At 41.8% G+C, this 12,813-nt stretch overlaps 2 protein-coding genes across 5 annotated transcripts in view; one reads left to right on the top strand and one right to left on the bottom strand.

Moving 5' to 3' along the window:
* Positions 1–12,813, top strand: part of LOC108892214 (ATPase H+/K+ transporting subunit alpha) — a 30,024-nt gene that overhangs the window by 13,813 nt on the left and 3,398 nt on the right. The window contains exons 1-15 of one of the 4 annotated variants that reach the window (XM_051076376.1): positions 4,764–4,902; positions 8,387–8,491; positions 8,819–8,878; positions 9,089–9,292; positions 9,469–9,582; positions 9,748–9,882; positions 10,258–10,375; positions 10,478–10,746; positions 10,933–11,011; positions 11,148–11,267; positions 11,372–11,481; positions 11,606–11,740; positions 11,928–12,120; positions 12,370–12,545; positions 12,634–12,770. In XM_051076376.1, the coding sequence (XP_050932333.1) occupies positions 4,891–4,902; positions 8,387–8,491; positions 8,819–8,878; positions 9,089–9,292; positions 9,469–9,582; positions 9,748–9,882; positions 10,258–10,375; positions 10,478–10,746; positions 10,933–11,011; positions 11,148–11,267; positions 11,372–11,481; positions 11,606–11,740; positions 11,928–12,120; positions 12,370–12,545; positions 12,634–12,770 (1,967 nt within the window). In that variant the 5' untranslated portion in view covers positions 4,764–4,890. The other 3 variants (XM_051076378.1, XM_018689652.2, XM_051076377.1) reach the window with 3 other exon arrangements.
* Positions 96–4,785, bottom strand: tbrg4 (transforming growth factor beta regulator 4). The gene is made up of 10 exons (XM_018689684.2): positions 4,360–4,785; positions 3,948–4,268; positions 3,593–3,767; positions 3,253–3,410; positions 3,012–3,116; positions 2,769–2,913; positions 1,782–2,021; positions 1,563–1,674; positions 1,347–1,461; positions 96–672 (listed from the first exon to the last, which is right to left on the bottom strand). The coding sequence occupies exons 1-10, from the start codon at positions 4,762–4,764 to the stop codon at positions 571–573; spliced, it is 1,878 nt and encodes a 625-aa protein (XP_018545200.1). The 5' UTR covers positions 4,765–4,785; the 3' UTR covers positions 96–570.

The following is a 12,813-nucleotide window of genomic DNA, read 5'->3' as shown; positions in this document are numbered from 1 at the left end:
CAGTTGAAAAAATGTATTAGACATGCTCCCACACCCTGAATCTGAATCATATAGTTAATCTCATGAGAATTAAAAAACAAAACTGAGAACAAAAACAGCAATAAAACAATTTATTCCATGACAAGATGATTCCACACACATTCACAGATATATTTAAGTTATTCCAATGTATTCACATGCTGATACTGAGCCCAACACTCTGACCAAAATTCTACAAATGGCCTAAGTGCTTCTGCTCTGACATGTCAAGACTTTTCCTTAATCATATCATTTCTCCTGAACAATTCGTTGCTGTGTTTATTTCTGTCTCTTTCTGGCTCCAAAACTCTTGCTCGTCATCACCATGGAAACAGGGAAAGCCCCACATGTTGCCAAGGAGACCAGAGTAAAAATATGTTTTTTCTTTTTATTTATTTGTTTTCTCTGACAAAGTATGAGAGAGCTTTTCTGCAGTGCTGCTCCTTTCTAAGTGTGAATGTGGGTGTATGTGTGTATTCCCTGTGGTCCCATTTGGTTGGGAAAGCTCTGATTTAGCTGAGCTTGCAAATTTTGATCAAGAGTTTGCCCAGTTCACTTGGCCATGTCCTCTGCCACAGCTTTCCCCATTTTATCCTTCAGGTACGACAGTTTTTGCCAGTCTGTCTTCAACTCCAGCCATTCATAAAAGGGCACCTAGAAGAGGACAAAAAGGATGGATTTATAAAACATTTCTTTAAAGAGCTAATGAGCGAATCCCTCTTTATTACCAAAATGCTGTGAGTGCTTAAGAAGTGAACTCAATGGAAAAATAATTTTATTGTCATATATTTTAAAACCCTTTAGAAAAAGGGACATAATGCTGTTTTTTTTGGTCTTAGGTAGAAATAGTTTCCCAGTTGTCACATTCTGCAACACTGCAGACCTGAGAGGCAAATGATGCTGCTATTGGTTCAGGAGATTGTCCTAGATGAGAGCGAGAGTGCTTGGATTGGCCTAGATGAGGCAGAGCTGCGGCTGGAGCTCTATTTATACCACAGACTGCAGCGGGACCCACCTGACTCTCAGCTCTACCAAAGTATTAGGTCCTTGCTTGCATGGCCTTAACCTGTCAGATTCAGCAACAGCAGCAGGGCTATTTATCTGCCTCTGCTCCTGAAATGTTGCTCACTATCAAACACATCAGAAAAAATCTTTTTCAGTTGGTTTTGATGTGTGTGTAATGAAAAGCTGATTTGGAAACCAAAGAACTCAGTCCATCCTATATTGAGAAAATAATACTTAGTGTTTTTTTTTTTATTTACATTTACTGCATTTACTTTGAAGTACATAAACAACCATCACAGACATTGCTACAAAATTATCCCTACCTCCACTATGATGAAGCCAGCCAACTGAAGATGCCGTTTCATCATGACAAACCGCCCCAGAAGGTCTCTACTCTTTGAGCCAAAGTTGGGAAATTCCCAAGCAATGAAAGCAATTCTGAAAAAAAAAAAACAGATGCAGATGAAAGAAAGTAAAATGACATAAAAAGAAAAAATCTTTAACAGCATAGGCCCACTTGATTCTCCTCTATGACTCACCGCCGTGCCCCTGCAGGTAAAGCCTGGTTTCCCTCTCCAGTGGGTAAATGAGGGGCTTTCAGCACTGACAGGTCAACTGTTTTGTTGTCACAATCCACGACCAGTTCACCATCTGTTCAGAAAAGGGCAGTCAGTAGTGTTAAATATTGCTGTCAGAGCAGAAGTCCAGGAACAGACATGATCTGACAGTATATTTCTGGGCTACTCTGGTCTTCTTACCAATAGTCCATCCATACACAGTGTCAACCCCAGTGCGAAGGGCCTCTGTCCTCCCGCCCACCAAACTCTGTAACATCTCTCTTAAGCTGCTCTGTATGGGGGAGATGTTGGCTGAGACTACTGGGGTAATCAGGGAGGATGGAACATTAGAATCTGAGGAACCTTGATGCTCCAAGTGGAGAGTAGCAGCAATGTGGAGGAGCTTCAGTCGATAACTCTCCACTTGAACTGCACTGCCCTCTGTATACAGAAACAAAAAACACAAAAGATAGAAGGAATAAGTGCTGGCAACCCTCTGACAAGAAGAATGTTTTTGTAGTCTATGCTATGTTTCATATTGGAACAAAGTAGGATTAATGTGCCTTTCTAATCACAAATCCATTAGTACTACACTGCCATCTACTGAGTCAGAGTGGAATTTTGTCCTTCAGCTCCCAGACTGCTGAGAAACACTTTATTTCTTTAAAAAAAAAAAAAAAAAGCATAAATGAGTCATATTGTATCTATGGTCCCAAACAAAGTATCACCCACATTTCACCACCTAATAAATACAATAAAATGGGAATGCCTAATGCAGGACAAAAGTACTGACTCATTTCATTTAAACCATACTGTCACTGTGGGCCCTGTGAGAATAGTGATATATATTTCAGTTCCAAGAGTGCAAGATGGCTTGCTTGTTTAAATTCCTTTTGACTAACTCTGCAAAACCCAATACATTCAAATTACAATGATGAAATACTGCTTAATGATCATTTTGACCACCTGCTTAGGTGTACTAGTGTCACTTCCTATTGTTTGAGTCTCAAGACTAGGTATCTGAACCACTTTTGCCAGCTTCTCCCAGTTAAAGGGAGCAGGTGCTTTACTCCAAGTTTCTCCTGAAGTGCTGAAAGTGATGTATGCAGCAATATGTAGATGCTCAACTGTGCTCATGTGTATGTGCACATTTATACAGTCACTATAAGTCACAGGTGTATGTCTTACCTGACAGTTTTTCAATATGATTTTGTTGTGTGAGGGGGATGAGGTAGTCGGGCTTTGCCTGCTGTAGCACACACAGAGACCAAACCACATCTGTTGCCAGGAAGGGCTCCAGGTCAGACAGAGACGTCTCCATCACAGAGTGAATCTTTATACAAAATGGCACACACAGAGAATACACTCAAGGTAGGAAGTAGAGGCAAGCATGTAAAGCCAACAGATTTCAGACTTTGATGGCATTAGTACCTTGCTAAAGAACTCCTCTCCTTTGCTAGGTTGGAAGCCCAGTCTGGCAAAAGTCATGAGCAGACTACAAAGCTGAGGTGTACTGTACTTGTTTACTGTGCAGTGCTGGTGAAAAATGTACAAACACAAAGTTGCACAGTAAGTTAGAGTGTTTTCTTACTATATTAGTTTGTCTAAAATTAGAGATAAAGCACTTTTCAAAAGCAACTCAATTAGCGTTAGTCTTAGGTATATGACTGACCTCAGCAAAGGCTTCAAAGAGAGGGAAGTGGAGCCATTTCAGGTAGCCCAGTGATTTAGCACAGCGTGTGACATCAGCAGACCTGAGCTCAGGGACTCTGGGCAACAACTCGGAGGCCATTCGCTGAAATACCTGAGAATGATGGAAACTCAGCTTCCCTACAGAAAGGCAAAGACAACAATGATGCTGTTAGTGCTGTACAGTATGTTACTGAACAGACAGTGCTTGAATCGCTTCTGATTTGCACTACACACTTCACTGTTCTAGCTTGAAACTTGTCCCAGGTTAATTTGGTCTATGCAAATGATAGAGCATATCTTACAATGATAAGTGTCATTACCATAAGCAAAAGCCAAGTCCATTATAAGTGGAGTGGTGAACTCTGATGACGGCTTCTGTAGAAGATGGTAGGACAGAGCTCTGAGCAGTGAGACACTTCTACGGCTCTGAGTTGCCAAAGACACAAAGACTTTGCGGATCTCTTCTGTGGAAAAACACTCAGCGAGCTCCAAAGCCTGAAAGAGATCAAGGTAGAGGGTTATCAGTAAGTAAGGAGTTCATACAGGCTGAATTATGCTCAAAAAGAATCTCTTCAATGGCAGTTTGATGTTTAGTTTATGTTATTAAGATGTCTTTTTTAGAATGTTCAATTAACTGTGTTCAGTGGTGATGATTAAAGTTTTTAGCTCTGATACCTTATCCTCTAATCTGTCCATTAAGGTGGGTGACATGCGTTTTCCTTTGCTAATCAGTGTAGTGACAGACTTAGTGTCAGCAATTTCAGTCCAGCGCAGTTCCAGGTGTTTTAATGCAGCGTTCACTATTGCCACATCCTGCTGTTCCGTCCTAAATGCGCCCCAGTCCATCAGGTAGCACAGCTGCTTGTATGTTAGCCTGCGCACTCGCCATAGGACCTCTGTCTGGACAGAACTGAGCAATGAATCAGTGGAAGGCACACCCATCAGCCAGAGAGCTCGCAAGGCAGACACTAGATTGCCGTTCCACACCATAGGCACCTGAAAGAAAAACATTCACAGAAATGAGTACCTGATCTTAACAAGCACAACGATGACAGCGCCAGTTCATCCCTGTATCTGGCATCCTTACCTGCTTAGCCAAGGTATCCATCATATCCACTAGTCTTGGATCCACCATCAGTTCATCAAAGTTGCCCTTCATCTTTAGCACCAACAGAGTCCACTTTATCAGGGCTCTAGCAGCTTGATCAGCATTTCCTCCGTGCTCTTTCCAGGCCAGCAGGGTGTCCTCTGGAACTGCTGCCTTTTCCAACAACTTGTCCAGCTCGGTGAGTGTTGGAAAGGTGTCGTCCTTGGTAACTGTCTTTCCCTCACACATTAACCTCTCCGTGACCTGTGGCCAGCCCTGAGCCCTCAGCATCTCTGCGGGTGAAGTCACAGGCGGAGGCAAGCGGGCAGCAGCAGCAGCAGCTGTGGCCTGAGAGGAGGCCCTGCAGAGCAGACGGGCATATCTGCCCAAAAGGCGGCTGGCCATTGCGTCTGTGAGACAAGACAGTGACCAGAGGCGAAAGGGGAGAGAAAAGGTTCCTCACAATTCAACAGCCGGTGTCATCATCCCACATCCAAGCTAAAGAAGAGGTTGACAAAGTTAGAGAAGCATATGGGCAATAAGGTAAATTTTTAATTTGATCAATTTCATCTAACAACACCGACACAAAGTCAGATATTCATCTTCATGTCTAACAAATGTTTATACCATCTGTCATTGGCGATAGATACAGGTTACTTGTGTTGTGTAATGGTTGAAATCGTACTGGTTATGAAACCCATCACGAAGGCACTTATCTGTGGCAATCAATGACAATAACATTGCTACACTGAGACCAGCTATACAGTATAATTGTATACTTTTAACTTTAACTGAAATGACACCTCTCCTGCTGTAAAGGTAATTTTACCGGAACCGGCAGCCATCAGAGTGGATGTTTCTCCTGACATGTAACGCTCAATCCTGACCTTGTCGCGGAAAAGAAGCCCTAACACGCAGCCTGTGGCGCTTCATCTCGCTTCTTCTCAAAAGACTGAAAATTATCTGCAGAAGCAGAATGCAGACACAACTCACTGCCCTAATGATACACGACTTACCTATAGATAAAGATAACTTTGATGAAACGCTGTTCACATGGAGATGACTGTCAGACAGCGTCGCGGAGAAATGACGTCGCGGGGCGGTATCACGTGATCGGTGGACGCAGCTGTAATTGGTTCGACTCTCCCGAAGAACTTATGATACGAAAATCACCGATAAAATGTTTTCCTCGGTGGTTTGTGTTTACGCTTATGTTTTTCTCCAGTGGTTAATGTTTAGTTGAATAAGTAACCAAAGTAACTTAAACGAGTTTCTCATTTGCGAGGTAAGTAGCCTGCCTTACAGTCACAGCTCGCGTTACTACGGAGCCCCCCAGCGGCCATGTGGTAGCCTAGTGAAAAAATATTTAAGTAAGAATCCGTGGAATTGGATCAATAAACCGTGAATTTTATGCATGTAACACTCGGTCTGACAATCACGCACCCACACTGTAAGATAAAATAAGAATCTTAAAGTTTCACATCAACAATTTCATATTGCACCTCCATAAAGCTAGGCTTCTCACGAGAGACAGAGTTTAAAGAATAAGATGCTGAGATATCCTTAGTCTCTTTCTTTTGCAGGTGACACTTTTAAAACACATTATGTATTTGCCAGAGACTATACCCCTGTTACTCCAGATAATACACACACATTCGGGTGAACACTTTAAGGGCAGCCATTGAAGTAAGTTGTGTGTGTGTGTGTGTGTGTGTGTGTGTTTCCTATGTGTTAATCCCTCTTGTCTGTGTCCCTGTCTCACTCTTATGTTATCCCATCATCAACCTGTCCCCCCAATAATGTGTAATTAGAGCTGATAAAATCAGGCTGATAACATTACTTTGATTATACTGTCAGTCTATTGTATACTGTTCAGTACAATATTGACTCTCTAAAACACAACTTATCTTCCCTGGCTGTTATTTGTCCAGTGTGCAACCTGTTCTGGGCAGGAACAGTTAAGGGACAGGGTGACCTTAGCTCTATTTTTTACTCATTATTTATCTATACAGAATAATATTTTATTATACAATTGATTGGAATCATGCTTTTTAGGTGAAATTATGTCCTTTGTTGTAGACTAATTTGTCTGTGGTATTTGAATTGTTAAATTATATATGTGTGTTTGGGTGGGATAATCCTTTGCCAAAAGGCTGCATTACCTGGTATATTTTATGATGGATCAACATTACTAGTGTAATGGTCTTCTCACTCACCCTCAATGGCCTAGCACAGCAGAGGTGAGTGTTGCACCTGAATGTTAGTGAACAATTGCACTCTTAATGTTCTTGGTTAATCATTTACACTGCAGATTTTTGTTTCGTTGAAGACATGAGCTGTGATACTGAAAGCCACCAAAACTCAAAGGTGATGGGAAGGGTGGAAACACCAGCTGGGCTTCACAACCAGACAATATGACAAATGAGGTGCGCACACCTGCAGAGAGCAGCGTTTTAGTCAAATGTGGTGGTTGTCAAGGTAGACAGAGGAGGGTATGGGTTCAGACAGAAGGAGTGTGTGTAGTCATGAAAGTAATCACACAGCCAGTTAGCCTGCAGGAGGAGGAGGAAACCCAACCTCAGTGGACACACTGACACCATTAACCTGCCTCTGTGGCTGAGGCTACCTGCTATAGCTCTGCTGATGAGCTGGGATTGGCAGCAGGTGTGATAACTGATTAACTCCAGCTGCAGGCAATTTTCTCCCTGATGTCCTCTCTCTTTGTATTTGTCTTTATGGTGCTGCAGGGCATGTCTGATCTAGTGGCACAGCTGTCAGGCTGTGGATTGTGCGTGCAGGTTTTGAGTTCTTCTGTCTTCTTTCCCATGGGTGTATTTGACCATCAGCTCATAGACATATGGCTGCAGTAAAGATGGCTAATGTTCCCTGGACTAATAGAGCCACCCTCTCTCACTTAATGCTCATTATATTAAGGCTGTCAATCGCATTCAGAGCAATGTCAGTCAGACTGGTAGGAATGACATTGGTTTGTTTTAACCTTCACTGCTCCTTCCTCCAATCAGTTTATCAGGAAAAGAAACGTGCTGCGGAGAGATAAGAGATACCAGAGAAACATTAGCCTACGCATAGCTTGTGATATGAGTGTATTTATGTGTGTATGTGCTGTGTGTGACCTGGCTAGGGGTGACATTGTTGCTACTTGAGGTACCATTTTACGCAGATCGTCATATTTACGTGCGTGTGTGTGTCCAGAGGTGTTTGTACGTATGTGTGCATAAAAAAGGGGAGTTTCGGGTATAAAAGGCTTTTCCTGAAAATTTGTCCTGTTTCTGACCATTGTGTGTGTGTGTATGTGTGTGTGGGAGAGAGGGAGAGAGAGAGAGAGAGAGGGAGAAACTGGGTGTATGTTTGGGACTGGATCCTAATTGAGAGCCAAAATTTCGGGGGCGAAGAAAGATCGAGTGGTCTGGACCTCCATTGATTTAGGAGAGCAGTCCCCTATCACACCAGCAACCATGAGTAAAACGGTAGGTGACACAGCAGACTATATGGAGGTTTTTGGATCAATGGTTGTGGGAAAAAGAAGACAAGTCTTTATTCATAAAAAAAGATACACAAATGTTTAAATATTTAAATGTATTCAATATACAACAGAAACTACAAGCATTTGTTTTCTTTGACTAGAGTGGACATAGTTTACTCCAAAATACGAAGTGTTAGAATTTAGAATTTTTTATTTTTTATCTAATTGTTTTTATTCTTTTGACTTTTTATATGTATCTGTCATTCTAGAGCTGCTAAATAGTATTTCATTGTTTTGGAACAGTGACAATAAAGACTATTCTATTATGTTGTATCTGTTCATGTTCTGCAAACCAGATCAGTGAGCTGTTTGAGTTGTCACATATGCACATAAAGTGCACTAAATTGGAAGTCTCAGAGAAGAAGATATTCGATATTAGAAAAAAAAAACTTTTTGTTAGTTTTGGCATCTCTAAGCATTCTGGACAGACAGATACATTTCCTCTATAAATATATTCCTATAAATATTTTTCCCTCTGTTTAGGAGGCTTACAATATGTTTGAGATGGATGGAGAGATGGACAAGAAGAAGAAGAAAAAGATGAAGAAAAAGGAGAAACTGGAAGGCATGAAGAAAGAAATGGATATAGTGAGTAATGACAGTTACCTGGCAAAAAAAAAAGACTTGAAATACAACAGCTGTAGTGAGTGGTGTTTTTTCCTTTACTGTACAACCTGTCCTTCAAATTCACAGATCAGTGGTTATTTGTCTGCTGTATAGATAAACCTGTGCTTTACAGGCAATAATAATGACACCTAAAGGCTGCACAGTAGTGAGAAGTAGTATTCTCAGACTTAAATTTCAGCTGCTGTTAAGTTATGATCAAGTTGCAACTAACTAGCTCTGAGTAAATCACCTTAATAATGTCCTTCAGAAGTGTTCTGAATCACTGACACCCTCTGTCTCCTCCTGCAGGACGACCATGAGATTACAATTGAAGAGCTGGAAATGAGATACAACACCAGTGTTACCAAGGTAAGAAGTCTCTCCTGTTATGGCTGTTATGTCCACCTTTTGCCTCACTTCATTCTTCTTATAGGTTTATTTTATAAATTCATTTTCTCTCTTTATCTTTTCAGTTGTATGGCTCTTTTCATTTCAGAGAGAAATGGAGTTTCCTAGCTCCATTTCTCCCCCCAAAAAATATTCACTTATTTAACTTGTTTTTCTGTTCTTCATCCACAGGGGTTGACCTCCACCTTTGCCCAACAGATCTTGGAGAGAGATGGTCCTAATGAACTGAAGCCTCCTAAGGGAACTCCAGAGTATGTGAAGTTTGCTAGGCAGCTGGCTGGAGGGCTGCAGTGTCTGATGTGGGTCGCAGCTGTCATCTGTTTCATCGCCTTTGGAATTGAACTTGCAAGAGGGAACCTCACCAGCTTTGACGATGTGAGTTATATTACCAATTCTGAGAGTTTGGGCACTGTGGGAGAAAATAAAACAGGGATAGGTTGCATTGCTTTGAGCAGATAGAGAAAAAGACAAAGATGAATAGAAGAAAGGGAATTTGTACCATCCATTTCTAGCAACTTGTTTTGATGGTTACATCCTCTTTCTGACTTCAGCTTTACTTGGCCATCACCCTGATTGCTGTTGTCGTGGTAACCGGGTGCTTTGGTTACTACCAAGAATTCAAGAGTACCAACATCATTGCCAGCTTCAAGAATCTGGTGCCACAGGTAAGTTGCATGTTGGAATTTAATATTAATGGCTACTCTATCATTACATCTCTTTCCGCTCTGTCACTCTCATGTTTCCCCCTATCTCTCTGTGTTCTTTCTTTTGTTAATGTGTGTTAATCTTCCTTCATCTTCGCTAATCTTATTCTCAATCTCCAAAAACAGCAAGCCCTTGTGATCCGCGATGGCAAGAAAAATCAGATCAACGCCAACCAGTTGGTGGTGGGGGATCTGGTGGAGATCAAGGGAGGAGACAGAGTCCCCGCCGACATTCGCATCATCACTGGCCAGGGCTGCAAGGTGAAATACACAGATACTGTACACGTTATGTTACATGTAGACAAAGACAGATATGAGTCGAAGTTTGCAGAATCAACTTAAAAGCTGTGAGTTTTTAATTGAGTCAATAGGCTAGACAGTGTTATTAACTTGCTGTAGTGAGTTTGATGCCAATTGGATTGAACCACATATGAGTCCACTTAGTGTAATGTGGAGGAATGAACCACTCCTTTAATTTTAATGTCTGAGGAACAGATGGAGCTCAATCCATGGTCACACACCCTCTTTTCCAACCCTAATTTATCATGAGGACGTGTGTGTGTGTGTGTGTGTGTGTGTGTGTGTGTGTGTGTGTGTGTGTGTGTGTGTGTGTGTGTGTGTGTGTTTGTACGCCAGGTGGACAACTCATCCTTGACAGGCGAGTCTGAACCGCAAACCAGGAGTCCAGAATGTACTCATGAAAATCCTCTGGAGACCAGAAACATTGCTTTCTTCTCTACCACCTGTCTGGAAGGTACTGCACATGCTCATGCCTCATGCATAGCCTGGCCTAGATATAAGCTATCCTGTTATTCATCTGAATATTTACTTATTTATTTATTGTTCTCCTCTCCAGGTGTAGCCACCGGTGTAATCATTAACACAGGTGATCGTACCATCATCGGTCGGATTGCCAGTTTGGCGAGCGGCGTCGGCAATGAAAAGACCCCCATTGCCATAGAAATTGAGCATTTTGTGGACATCATTGCTGGTCTTGCAATCTTTTTCGGATTTACCTTCTTTGTGGTTGCCATGTTCATCGGATATGCCTTCCTGGAAGCCATGATCTTTTTCATGGCTATCGTGGTGGCCTATGTGCCAGAAGGGCTACTTGCTACTGTTACTGTGAGTTACTGCAACAAATGTGGATTTCTATCTCTGTGACTTTGCTCATGGTTTATAGTTCAGATTATGGCACCAAGATTTGCAATATCATGTCCTGTGTGTAGTATGTAAAATTAAGTTTATGTTATATTGGCTCGACAAATGTAACACTGTTCTGTAGTAATCTGTCAGTGCCTTTGTTAACAGGTCTGTCTGTCTCTGACTGCTAAACGACTTGCCAGGAAGAACTGTGTTGTGAAGAACCTGGAGGCTGTGGAGACATTAGGTTAGAGAGCTTTGTTGTATTCAGGCCGAGTCTGCTGCATGATCTGGAAAAATCATATAAAGATTTCACTTAAAGTTAAACTTTTACAGTGTGCGTGCATGTAAATATGCATTACTGTTAACCTGCGTGTGTTTAGGCTCCACTTCAGTGATCTGTTCTGATAAGACGGGTACCCTGACACAGAACAGGATGACTGTAGCTCACCTGTGGTTTGACAACCAGATTCATGCTGCTGATACCACTGAAGATCAGTCAGGTAAACACATGGAAACCGACATGCGGGTTGCTCTTTCAATGTGGTTTGATGTTACTTTACATTTTAGTAATCTTTTACTTATCATGTGATTGTGTGGTTTCCAGGCCAGAGTTTTGACCAGTCATCAGAGACATGGCGTTCACTGGCGAGAGTGGCTTCCCTGTGTAACAGAGCTATATTCAAACCTGATCAAGAAGGAATACCTATTCCTAAGGTACAAAGTTATTTGACATTCAGTTATTATTGGCTAAAAGAAGCCAGTCTCTTTGTTTTCTAAAATTACTGTAAGAAAACATTTGTTCTTATTTTTTCTTTGTATCTCTCTTTTACAATCTCAGAGGGCTGTGGTGGGAGATGCATCAGAGACAGCTCTGCTGAAGTTCACTGAGCTCACTGTAGGGAACATCATGGACTATCGTAATCGTTTCAAGAAAGTGGTGGAAGTGCCCTTTAACTCCACCAACAAGTTCCAGGTAAGAGGTGTAGTTCTTAATCAGTAAACCAGAAGAACAGTGGGCAAAAGATATTTTTATATCTAATGCTGTCATCTGTAGTTTCCCACTGTGACACCACAATAATCACTGCCAGCACAGTGGATCTAAGAGCACAGATTAATGTCCAGCTTTATTAATCTTTCATCAATTGTCTCTCTCGCTCCAGCTTTCTATTCATGAACTGGAGGATCCACTGGACCTACGCTACCTGTTGGTTATGAAGGGAGCACCTGAACGTATCTTAGAGCGCTGTTCTACTATTTTGATAAAAGGCCAGGAGCTGCCTCTGGATGAACAGTGGAAAGAAGCTTTTCAGACTGCTTACATGGACCTGGGAGGACTGGGAGAGAGAGTACTGGGTTAGATAGTTCTTCTAATAAAACTAATCTAGCCTTTCTATAATTGAGATTGCAAAATACTGAAAGCAAAAGGGTATTGACAACTTTGGTAAAGCCTCCTCAGGCTGTGAGCAAAAGCTACTGTATTTCTGCCATTTAGTTTTATAGTTAATAACAAACTGATTAGTACATAGTGATAGCTAATGTGATGCATGATACAAATTTGCTATTGTGTGGTTTTTTTAAAACTATCTTCTCCTTCCCTCCTAGGTTTCTGTCATCTCTATCTTAACGAGAAGGAGTTTCCTCGCGGCTATCGATTTGACCCTGATGAGATGAATTTCACCACATCAGGATTGTGCTTTGCTGGTCTCATCTCAATGATTGACCCCCCAAGAGCCACTGTCCCCGATGCAGTGATGAAATGTCGTACTGCTGGCATCAGGGTGTGGTCACATTGCTCTACGTACTTTACGAGTTTGTTAATGTGTATTTCCCTGTCTCATTTCTAATTGGTTTTTCTTGAAACCTCAGGTTGTCATGGTGACTGGAGACCATCCAATTACAGCAAAGGCAATAGCAGCTAATGTTGGCATCATCTCAGAAGGCAGTGAAACAGTGGAAGATATTGCCCAGAGGAAGCGCATACCTGTCGAACAAGTCAACAAGAGGTAATGAATCGCTGCTGTCCACACACTGAACAGGGCTCATCTC

The sequence above is a fragment of the Lates calcarifer genome, linkage group LG15 (assembly GCF_001640805.2).
Source record: "Lates calcarifer isolate ASB-BC8 linkage group LG15, TLL_Latcal_v3, whole genome shotgun sequence".
Lineage (NCBI taxonomy): Eukaryota > Metazoa > Chordata > Actinopteri > Centropomidae > Lates > Lates calcarifer.
The sequence above is the reverse complement of the archived record's forward strand: the minus strand, read 5'-3'. Positions and strand labels throughout refer to the sequence as shown.

What these genes read in the sequence shown, in the direction of transcription:
- tbrg4 (XM_018689684.2), bottom strand. Translation starts at nt 4,764, where the DNA reads ATGGCCAGCCGCCTTTTGGGCAGATATGCCCGTCTGCTCTGCAGGGCC. An exon ending in TTACCTGCAGGGGCACGGCG is followed by an intron (nt 1,462 to 1,562) that starts GTGAGTCATAGA and finishes TTTTTTTTTCAG; the next exon opens with AATTGCTTTCATTGCTTGGG. An exon ending in CTGGCTTCATCATAGTGGAG is followed by an intron (nt 673 to 1,346) that starts GTAGGGATAATT and finishes GTCCTCTTCTAG; the next exon opens with GTGCCCTTTTATGAATGGCT.